The 11,682-nt window shown below is 45.4% G+C and overlaps 1 protein-coding gene and 1 long non-coding RNA gene across 3 annotated transcripts in view; one reads left to right on the top strand and one right to left on the bottom strand.

Moving 5' to 3' along the window:
- KCMF1 (potassium channel modulatory factor 1) overlaps positions 1-10,244 on the bottom strand; it is a 79,426-nt gene extending 69,182 nt beyond the window's left edge. The window contains exon 1 of one of the 2 annotated variants that reach the window (XM_052647998.1): positions 10,127-10,244. In XM_052647998.1, the coding sequence (XP_052503958.1) occupies positions 10,127-10,244 (118 nt within the window). Of the gene's footprint in view, positions 1-9,162; positions 9,325-10,126 lie in introns of those variants that run through there. The other variant, XM_052647999.1, reaches the window with a different exon arrangement.
- On the top strand, positions 9,828-10,778 carry LOC128055434 (uncharacterized). Its single transcript, XR_008200113.1, has 2 exons — positions 9,828-10,352; positions 10,470-10,778. It is a non-coding gene; the product is annotated as an uncharacterized LOC128055434 (long non-coding RNA).
- Positions 10,779-11,682: the final 904 nt, after the last annotated feature.

Consider the following 11,682-nt stretch of genomic DNA (forward strand, 5'->3'; position numbering starts at 1 on the left):
ACTTGCAAATCTAGCTGTAACCGGCTAAAACAATAAGCCAAATAGGTAAAAGAGAGACACCACCAGTGGGTGGCTAACCTTGATAGTGGACTAAGGATTATCTTCTCCATTGGCTCAATAATCAATTTCCTTAAAATTAAAGAAGAATCATAGCCACCTGTCTTTCTACTGCTAGATGCCAGGAGCCTTTTGGAGATGGATACTGGGTATATAATCTATACAGTGAAAGTGTTAGTCACTTAGTTGTGTTTGACTCTTTTACCACCCCATGGACTATAGCCCACTAGAATCCTCTGTCCATGGGATTTCCCAGGCAAGAATACCAAAGCAGGTAGCCATTCCCTTCTCCAGGAGATCTTCCTGAAACAGGAACTGAACCTGCGTCTCCTGCATTGCAGGTGGATTCTTTATCATCTAAACCACCAGGAAGCCCAACAAAATACAGGTACAATAAATGACCAAGCCTAGGGGTCACTTTTTTCAAATGATGAATTCACCATAATAAAACCTGAAATAGACTAGCAATAATTTTTGCAAATTCTACATCTGTCAACTCCAAGGACTTCAAAATAACCCCTCAAACTCACATTAAAACCACCCCAAAGCCATTACTTACACCTCATCAATCCGAACAGCCCTCAAAGGAATTAGAATTTATATACATTTGTAGCTGTTTATAAAGTGGATTTCTACTGTGATGGTTTTATGTAGCTGAAGTAGGTTAAGAATAATTTTAAGGTCAAAAAATAGGGTAAAATCTAACTTCTTAGGAGAGAAATTCAGGAAACAGAAATCAAGAATGTTCATGAATGGACAGTTAAGTAGATGGCAATACTGCATCAACATGTACTTACAAAAAGAGAGTATTATGATCAAAATATGAATTAGCAGACTTTCAATTTGTCTGGACGTCTAAAGTGTTTCTCAGCTAAGAGTAAGTAATTTTTTAAATGAAAATCTAGCATCTGAATTAAAAAGTTTCAGTGTGGAATATATCCTAGATTTTTACAATGTTATAAAGAAAGAAGAAGGTAAAAACATCTCATAAACAATTTGTGTACTGGTTACATGCTGAACTGTTATTTTGTATATATGGAGCTAAAGCATTAAATTATTGAAATTAATTTCACCTTCTCAGTTTTGTTACTGTGGCTCCCAGAGGATTTTGAATTACATGTGACTTGAAACTAGGTGCCTGTTAGACAGTGCGATCATGCAGCCCAATTCTGCAAGGTTTGCAATCTCTTTTTCCCTTTGGGTGGTTTCTAAAAAGTTGCAGAAAATGATAGGGAGCAATGAATAAGCATACCGATACACAGTATGTCTGACATGGAGTGAAGCTCTTTGATCCTGGCCTAATACAGGGTCACCTCAGGCCAGGTGCTCATCCATTGAAACCTGAGGTTCTAATCACCATTTTTCCCAGGGGAAGGAAGATCGGTTCCACCTCAGCGACCACTGTCCACGTGTGTTTAGTCGCTAAGTTGTATCTGACTCTTTTGCAACTCCCCAAGGACTGTAGCCCACCAGGTTCCTCTGTCTGTGAGATTTCCCAGCAAGAATACTGGAGGAGGTTGCCATTTCCTTGTCCAGGGGAATCTTCCCCACCCAGGGATCGAACCCGTGTCTCCTCCACTGGCAGGTGGATTCTTTACCATTGGGCCACCAGGGAAGCCCTCAGTGACTACTATGTATACTCACATCTGTAGCTATACAAACACATGAAATTCATTTCAAATTGCAATTAACTGTATCGGAATTGCTAGCAGTGTTAATAAGAATGAACATGATCTCTGACTATGAAAACTACCTGGTTCCCACCACCCCCCACCTCCCAGCATGTATTTCATTCTTACAGAGAAGGGACACATTTCTAACAACTCCTTTATATAATCCCTGCCCATTTCACTTCAGTGTCTTTAACTCATGATTTAGAAAGTTTCTCATTTCCTTGCACTCACTGTCAAAACTCTACAACCACAGAGAACACCAAAGGAGAATGCTGGTTGAGGAAGAATACCAGAAGGAAGTAGGGTCCAGTTACTCACCCCAACAGTTGCTATATAACCATAAGGATGCCACACACCAAAAAAAACAAAAACAAAAACCACTATACGGAATATAAAAAGTTTAATGCCTTGAGCTCTCTTTGCTAAGTATCAAAAAGATACTTACGTGTGCAGATGTGTGTTGAGACCTTAAGTTTAAGGATAATATTGTTAGAGAACAAAATGTACTGCTGGCAGAATTAGAAGTGACTGTGAAGCCTGAATGAAAATAATGTTTAAAAAAAAGGGAGAGGGGTACAAATATTGCCAAAACATTAAAACACTTACATGATTTAATTACCCTGTCATAAAATATAAACTTCAAGGACTAATTTGAGCACACTGGAAAAGAGCCACAACCTATGCAACAGGAAAGAATTTAATTCCCTAACATGTGTTTCTAAGCCACTGAATATTATCATCCTGCAGCAAGGGTCAACAACTTGTGGCCAGCTCTGGAGATGACTTGGAGTGGTACTTGAGTAGGTAGCCATAAATATTCTCTGAATGAAAGACTGAATGAAGCAGGAAGCTCACACACAGTGCCAATTAACATGCAGATCTTCACAGCCAGTTAATCTGAAACCAGAGCCAGAGGGAGAACAAAACAGCACCTTGGTGTCCAGTCTCAGGCCATTCCCCAAGGAGTCAGCTACCCTAAGTTATTTTCATTCTATGCACACACAGTTTACTCATCCCCTCTTACTTTTATGAAAGTTCCAAGTTCTCTTTCCTATAAACTCTTTTCCTCCTAACCAGTCTCCCCATACAAAAGCAGGGATGCACTTTCCAGTCTTACCATTTTTTAAGACAATTATTAAACATCTCTAACAGTCACTCCCAAATGTTTACTGGGCCTCCCAAAGGCCAGACACTATTATGCTAGGTGGTAGCATACAAAGATATAACACCAAACCTATGTGGGGCAGCCAGACAAGTGAACAATTACAGCATAAAAAAAATGCCTGGAGAATGATGCACGAGTGCTATTGGAAGGACTTTGTTGGGTGGGTGGGGAGAGTGACAAGAGTCTTAGGGAACAAAGATAGAAGAAGTCAAAACCAAAATTACAGTCTAATATACCTGCAACTGTTCTAACAGTCAACTCATCAAGTTAGCACTCTAAAGTGGCTCTCTGAATGAAGATCCTCTGACTACAGAGAAATCTGAAGTTCATGACGGTGGCACTGACTACTGGCAAGAGAAGGAAAACACACACACACATTCCAGCAGAAGAAAATGTGCAAACCTAATTAGTCATGATGTCAAGAGGCTTCACCCACTTAATGTCTGTCCCTCCAAGCTGAAGGTGACTTGACTGACCCACTCCTGTGATTGACTTCAGTTGGATTTTTCGCAGAGTAGTGATGGATTTGCAAGAATCCATCCATACTTTCTCCCTGATACCTCTTGTGGCGTGGCTACTGGCCAAGTCTGCTGGACTGCTGGTTGGTACCACGGCCCTGAAGAGATAAACAGACCACGTACGTGAACAAGATAGACCCACACTCTGCTTTGGTACTATTCAGAAAGACAGTTAAAAACATGGATTCACAAACATGTGGGAGGGCAGTTAGAAAAGCAGCAAGGGTGGCACCTGGGAAGGTGCCTAACAAGCAGTTCACCTCTTGCTAGTTTCACACGACCCTGTTTTTACCTCCTGGTACCCAGTTCTTTGGACATTTCATCAGGCATGAGAGTTTTCTGTTTCTGACTTCCTGTGGCTACAGCTCATTCCCAAGATTCATGACTACCCTGCCTAACCTTCTTCTGCCATCACCCTCCTCGTCTCTTGTCCTCACCCTTGCCCAAATCCTCTTTTCACACAAAACACTCACTTCCTTCCCATGGAACATAGGTAATGTGTTCCTCTGGAAACCATCTGCCTTATTCAACAACTCCATCATCAATCAGGGAACAGATAATATATAAAAATTACCACATTTTAAAAAGTGCTCTGATCTATAGACCTCTTACAGGTTCTTTCCTCAATTTTAATGAATAACTTTAGTGACTAAAAAGTATGTGTGTGGGTGTTAGTTGCTCAGTTGTGTCCAACTCTTTGCAAACCCATGGACTGTCAGTGGCTAAAAAGTATACCCAACCATTTTAAGGAAATGAAAAACATCATGGCTCCTAGCACAATGCTAAAATTAATGTGAAATTAAACTTTCATCAACAAAGATTTTAATTACGAATGGCACTACTTTAAAATTTTATGAACATGAAGTGTAGGAAATGTTTCCGTATTCATGAAAAGAAGCCCCACGGCAGTACTTCCGATAAAACTTAAAACATACTATTTTTAGGAAAATATATCCTAAATGATACCTTAATCTTCACTAAAAACAATTTTTGGAAACTGCATTCTAAAAAAATCCAAACCTCAGTAAATATATGTGTTAGATGTTATAAAGCTGATGTTTTGAAAATTAAGTTAAGACTCATAAGGACATGGATTTCTTTTTTGAAATGTTGCAAACCTAATGTGAAGGAATTTGGTCAATTCACATCAGAAGCTTCCTAATTTTCACTATGAAAAAGTTTTCAATCTTTAAACAAGACTGCTGTTAATAAACTTAAAATTCTAAGACTAACAGAAATTCCTTTCAAACTAAATTTCTAATATAAAACAAGAAAGTTATATTTTGCCATATTTTAACTTACACATGGATGTCAACAGATGAAAATGGACTTCAAAATCAACTTTATACAAAATCATGGAATCAAAGACTCCAGAAATTAAAATATTTATGTTCTATTCTTTATTGAAAGTCAAAGTAAATATAATAAATGGTTCACTGAAATTTAAAGTCAAGTAAGAATGTCATAATCTTTTTAACAGATCACTTAGTCAAGTAAGTTGTCCAACATGATAGCAAAGAACTTTTCAGTGAGAGTGAATTTACTTTGTCACAGGAAAGCCAAAGTTAAAAATCCCATGCTAATTGCCAATCCTGGCTTTCCAGTCTCCAAATTCTGAAAACAAAATTATTGCAATTCCCTCTGGGACTGTCTGCATGTTCATTTATAGCACTAGATAGCACTCGTAGAGAATAGAAATCTGACAAAAAAGTGATACAACTTCAAAAAATGGTACACCTTTCAAGAACCAGAGTAATGACCTACCTACGTTGTACTTAGCATTTTGAAAATAAACAGTCTCAGATGCTTTTGAGAATAACATGTTAGGATCACTAGTCCATTTATTCACTATCATTGCTTACATACGGAAATCTTCAAAAACTTAGGGGAAATATAAATCAAGTAGAGATTAGTTCAAATAGGAACTCTATTTGAAAGCTCAAATGCTTTTATCCAAAATGAAGAGCAGCCCACAAAAAAGCTAGGAGGCACTCACGAAAAAGGAGTTAGAAATCACAATAGATTCCCTCTCTGAAACTGGGCAAAATTGGTAAGAAAAAAGTTGGTAATTATATTGTCGTCAATTTGTTTATCCCTTCCTTATGGCATGTCTCGCACTGTGCTGCAGAAGCTGTGCACACGTGCGTCTTCCGTTTTCCCCACCAGACTTAAGTTGAGGAGCTCTCCCTGCCTCATTCATCCTTGGTACCTAGCCCAGGGCCTTAAACATAGTAGCAAATGAAAAAAAGGGTGAATGATTTAAGGTAATAAAACATATTCCTAACTAGGTAATCAATTAGCCTCCAACTCATGCAAGAACACTTATAATTTCATTTTAGCTAATAAACAGAGTAATTTGATATGTTTTTAAAAACATTTGCCAAGCTATTAAATGGATTTTAAGCTCTGAATAACATATTTATACTCTAAATGCATTTAAGAAGAAAGCATGTAGTGAAACATTAGGGGAAAAAAAAAACTTCTACCAGTGAAACAGAAAATGATGGGTTTCACTGTGTATAACGTGGAACTAGATGGTGCTGGTAGGTTGAACATAAAGTGACTAGGAACTGACACTGTAAAATGTTTGTTGATGTGACAAGAACATTACAAAGTGTATATAGTACTGCTGGAAACAGGTACAGAACCAACTCAGACCATGGACGCACTCCCCATACCCCAAAGGAAATGATGGAATATCAAGCAGAGCTGGCCCTTTCTGAACTCTTCACAATTCCAGTTCAAGCAACTCTAAAACTAAAGTCCAGAGCTAAAGTAGGCAAATGATAGCCTGCAGGCCAAAATGGGCCAAATGTGGCCACCTCCAGTGTTTGTGCAGCCCTCAAGCAAAGAGTGGTTTTTACATTTTTAAATGGTAAAAACGAAGAATCATAAAAAAATTATATGAAATTCAATGTCAGTCTCATAAAGAAAGTTTTCATTGGAACACGGCTGTGCTTATTCATTAAATGTTGTCTGCTTTTACACTACAACAGCAGAGGGGGCATAGGCTTACCAAGCCTATGATATTTACTCCCTAGCCCTTCACAGAAAAAAAGCATGCTGACCCCTAGAACAAGCCTAGAACATTTCTCTGTGCTTCCAGGTGCACCTCGTTTCTCTGAGGTAGTCCACTGCCTTGCAAAGTACAGACTAAAGCTTGACAGATGTCCACCTTGGGGTTCTGTTGTCCAAAGTTACACCCTTACATACAATATAGTGCAACTCATTAGGGTGGGCCCAAAGACAAAGTAACAAAGCACTGGCACACAGAACGCACTGAAACGGAAGCACAGGGCAAGCACATTACAGGCCTGTAGCACAGTTCAGATTTCTTCCCAGACTACTACAGCCAGTTCTAGGTCATACTACTGAAAGGAAAAGGGAACTACAGAGAATTTGGAGAGGGACAGATGATTAAAAGAGCTCAAAAATCCTACCACTAAAGAAATGGGATTAGTTGGCCCAAAGAAGAAAGGATGAGAAAAGAACTACTCTACGAGGGTGTCAATCTCTACATTTGTTGATACGTTAAATTCTAACCAATGAAAATAACTGGCAGCCCCAACTAAAATTCCACACACCATATATCTAATAAATTAAGTGTGATTCTTAAGGAGATTGTCATTCCTGCCTTAGGCCATTAGCTAGACCCTTAAAAAGTAATCGTTTGACAAATACTGTACTATAAATCTTCAACTGATGTATGGTAGGAATGTTCCTTTTTCCAGAAACATCTGGCATGCTCTAAGTTACAGAAAAGGTGCGCTATTCCTGTGCTGAGGGGTTCAGTAATATTCAAGTAACTAAAAGGTAAATATAAGTTTCATGACCACATGTCTTTCCACAGGACCAAACAGGGGAAAACAGGCTTAAAGTACAGAATTTGTGTTACATTCAAGAATGTTCACACTGTGGGGTTTTAATTTCTCTGAAGGATTCCTGAGGGTAAAGGAATTTTCCCAGGATACCATTCAACTACAAAACTCAGTCTGCAACTATCCAGATATTTTCTTGAAGCAAGGAGAATGGGTCTCAAACACCCTTCTTCCATTGCTATGATTCTGTAACTCTAACTCCCAGTTCTTATGAGTAAGAGAGCCTACAGCCATTGCTCACTTTTATTTTGTCCTGAAGGTGGTCAATGTACACACGACTTCAGTCTAAGATAAACTTTACATCCCAAATTAAAATTTGATTACCATTTTAATTACAACTTATTTTAAATTACAAGACAGGAATGTTTCATTAAGTAAAAAAAGGGGGGAAGGGGAATAGGCATAGCTTCTAAATATTTCTATGAGCCTATGTACCTTATTATTTCAAACTGTCCAACACTAGTTCACAGTAAGTGAAGAAAATACAGTATATTTCCTATTGGTTTTGTGATTTTAGAATACAGAAACCTTGGACACAATATATTATTGGAGTCAATCTCAAATTAATTATAATTAGTAATGCAAATCCTGAAACTTGCTCTAAATATAATTTTGATCAATCTGAGTTTTTCAATCTTGAAATTCTAAGGCCTGTATTTCCCTAAGAATACCTCTGCAACGTTGTGGTGCACACGCACGAATCTGACTCACTAAACTTTCTCCACTCCTACATCACCTATATAGGATTTTAACATCAAGAGTACAAAATGTCTTCAAGCCACTTCTACAATCTTGCATTAACCTTACCAGGATAAACTTTTCCGCCAAGTTTCGTTAAGACTTTTTATTTAAAGACCTGTGGTAGTGAAACAAAGAAAACACAACCCCCTCCCCCTTTTCTGAACCATATGGCAGCAAATTAAAGTTAACTTATTTTTTTATCAGCTCAACGCCTAGACCTCGGCCCTAAACATTTTTCTCTTTGTGCTCTGGGATCGGACTAGAACAGTCTGCTGATTTGCAACTGTACCCCCATGTTTTAAAATCACAAAACAAAGTCCCAAACGCCCCCTAACCACTACCAGACCTCACCACGGTCATTTACTAAACCCTGGTTCAGGAGACCGTGCATGCCGGGCAAGGGGCCCGCCGCCCGCCGGGAGCGAGTCCCCTTCCGACCCAGTGACCGAGCAGTGAGTTTGCTCGCCCGGCCGGGCCGGATCCGCCCCGGGAACTTGGGTTACCCGAGCCCAGGGACGCGCCGAGGCCTAGCCGCGAGGCCGGGGCGGGCTCCAGGCGACGGGGGCTTCCCGTTCCCCGACCGCAGAGCCTTCCCGCCCGCCCCGCGGTCGCCCGCAGGCAGGGGCACTCCCCGTCGTCTCCCGGCGACCGGACTCACCCGCCGAGTCCCGGGTCGGGTCCTCGGTCTCCTGCCGCCGTCAGCGGCCCCGCTCGGGGGCCGCGCCGGGCCCTTCCGGGACCGTGGGAGCTCTAGGCCGCGCCGGGGCCCCGCGGCTCCGGGGCCGGGCGGCCGGGCCGCGGCGTCCGGTATCAGTCCCGAGGACCGGGCTCCCGCCGGTAACGGGCCCCGCCGCCTCCCCTCCCCCTCCCCCGCCCCATGACAGTGCAAACCCTCCGGCCGGCCCGGCCGCCCCGCCTCCGGCACCAGGCCCAGCTCAGGGCCGCGGCCGTGGCGGCGGCGGCGCCGCGGCTCTCCGCCCTCGCTCGCTCGCACTCGGGCCCGGCCCGTCGGGCCCGCCTCGGGCCCGGCCGAAGTCTCCGCCGCTTCCCGGCCGCCCTCCGCGGCGCCCGGCCCGGGCGGGGTAGGCCGAGGCCCGGGCGGTGGGGGTGGGGGCGGGGGCTCCTCTCACCTTCATGTCGGGACATCCTAGTTCAGACGGTGGCGGCGCGGCCCCTCCCGGGCTCCGGCTGCAGTGTCCCCTGTGGGGTCCCGGCGCTGCCCGCGCCGGCCGGCCGACTCCCACTCGACTCCCGGGCTCGGCCGCGGGGGCGGGGTGGGTAGGGGAGCGCTCCCGCGGCGGCGGCGGCGGCGGCGGGGAGGCGGCGCGGGGCGGGAATGGGGCCGGGCCTGGCCGGGGCTGAGCTCCTCCAGGAGGCGGGTCCGACGCGGCGGCTCCGCCGGCGCCCGCCGTGACTCGGTCACTCTCGGGCCCGCCGGCTCCCGGCTGCGGCGCCGCGCTCCGCAAACCCCGCTCCTCCCCTCCCCCGGCCCACCCCCCGCCCCTCTTCCCCGGCTCCCGGCCGCCGCCTCCTCCTCCTCTTCCTCCTCCTCCGCCTCCTTCCGCCGCCCGCACGCCGGCCCCGCCTCTCGCTGCCCGCGCCGGGCCCAGCTGCCCGGAGCCCCGCGGCCGGAGGGCGCGGCGGGGGCGCCGCGGAGGCGGCGGCGGCGGCGGCGGCGGCGACTCGGGCCGCGGCGTTTGGCCGCGCTCGCCGGCAGGCCGCGGTCGGGCGCCAGAGCCCGGCCTCGGCCTGGCCGCCGCCGCGCCGCCGCGCCTCGCGTAGGGAGGAAGAGGAAATGCCCGGGCGCCGGCGCTCGCCGGTACGGCCAGCCCGCGAGGCCCCGAGCCCCGCCTGGGGCCTACGCGGAACCGAGCCCTAGGCGCTTCGCCGTTGGGCCGGGCCGACCGCGACGGCAGGTGCTTCTCGGCAGCGAGCTGGGACCGCGGGAGGCTCCCGCCTTCGGGAGCTTGGTCGTCGGGCCGACCGCGGGAAGCGCCCTGCTGCTCTCAACCCCGACGGGAGGCTGCGCACCGGCCGGGGACACGTGTTTGTATTTCTTTTTAAGCCAGAGCCCCGGCAAGAAAGGCGGCTGACCTTCGGGTGTTGTCCCACGTTGCCCGGCCTGGTGACGCGCGATCGGGAGGACCCGGGCGCGGGAGGCGGCTGGGCTTGGCTGCTGTGCCCCACGGCCGTCTGGCTCCTTGGGAACCATCCCGGTGGAAGACTCCGCTCCCGCCTGCCCGGGTGTCCCGGCGGCCCTCGCGCAGTTTGTTCCAGCATCTTGGCTCAGCCTGAGTGCTCCGCTCTGAAAACTATTGGGGTGTGTGTGTCTGTGTGTGTAATTCTTTTTTTTTTCTTTTCCAGATCCTGAACAACTTTTCCGTTTTTAATCTATCTTTTATATTTTTATCATCATCCTTGTCAACTTTGTTTTCAGGCATTATTCATCAAATATTTATGCATCCCCTTAACCACGTGTCTGTTGGCAGCGTGGTTTGGTGGAAAGAAGCCGCACTTTGGAATCAAGACAGATCTGCCATGGATTCTGGATCTGATATCCTCTGTATAACCTTGGACAAGCTCATTGACCTTGCTGAGTCCCATTTCCTTGTCTTTTGTTTGGTTTTTTACTGTTATTTTAATTTACCCTTTTATATTTGAAATTCCTTTGTGTGTGTGTCTGTGTGTATGCAAAAACCAGAACTGTGTCCTTTAGCTAAGTCTACCTAAATTGGATTCTAAAGTACTTCTTGCTTTGGGATTATTCTTATTCCTTTCCACCATTACTAGCTGTGTTACCTGGAGAAGATGAGAGCCTTCTTGTGTCTTTCCCATCTTTAACATGGGCGTTAAAAAAAATGGGCGTGATTACAGATAATAGTAACAGCAAGTATTTGGTGAATTAAGAGCTAAAGTGTATATAAACTAGCAGGGGACACAATAAAAGCAGTTTGTTATAGTATTTCTTAAATCTGATTTAAGAGGCATCTTGATTTCAAAGATAAAAAGCTCGACAAGGCAAGGAAATATTCCGTCACTCAGCTCTACCCAAGGGCTTGTGTGTTTGGTGGTAATTAATGATCAGCCAAACTAAGGTTTAAACAAACACGGCTTTAAATGAGGACTTTGTCACCAGAAATATTTCCAACGCATGTATGGAGCTTTTGCCTAAGTCCAGTCCCGCACAGCTTGAAAAGGTTCATCAAGGCCATAATGGGGTTTGGTGGGATAGAAAGAATAGGGCTTCCAGGGACTTCCCTGGTGGTCCAGTGGTTAAGACTCCATGCTTCCAAGCCTGGGGACTATAGTTGGATCCCTGGTTGGGGAACTAATTTCCCACATGCCCTGTGGCATGGAAAAAAAAAAATAGGGCTTCCATCAAGGATCAGTTCAGTTCAGTTCAGTCGCTCAGTTGTGTCCGACTCTTTGCGACCCCATGAATCGCAGCATGCCAGGCCTCCCTGTCCATCACCAACTCCGGGAGTTCACTCAGACTCGCATCCATCGAGTCAGTGATGCCATCCAGCCATCTGATGATTGTCTCCTGCCAGTGACTTTCTACGCATTTTAGAGTATTGTGTGTGTGATCTAAGGTATACCAAACTATTAATACCCTTGGGCTATAAAAGAAAAGACAGCAACATCCCATA

The sequence above is a fragment of the Budorcas taxicolor genome, chromosome 11 (assembly GCF_023091745.1).
Source record: "Budorcas taxicolor isolate Tak-1 chromosome 11, Takin1.1, whole genome shotgun sequence".
NCBI classification, from domain to species: domain Eukaryota; kingdom Metazoa; phylum Chordata; class Mammalia; order Artiodactyla; family Bovidae; genus Budorcas; species Budorcas taxicolor.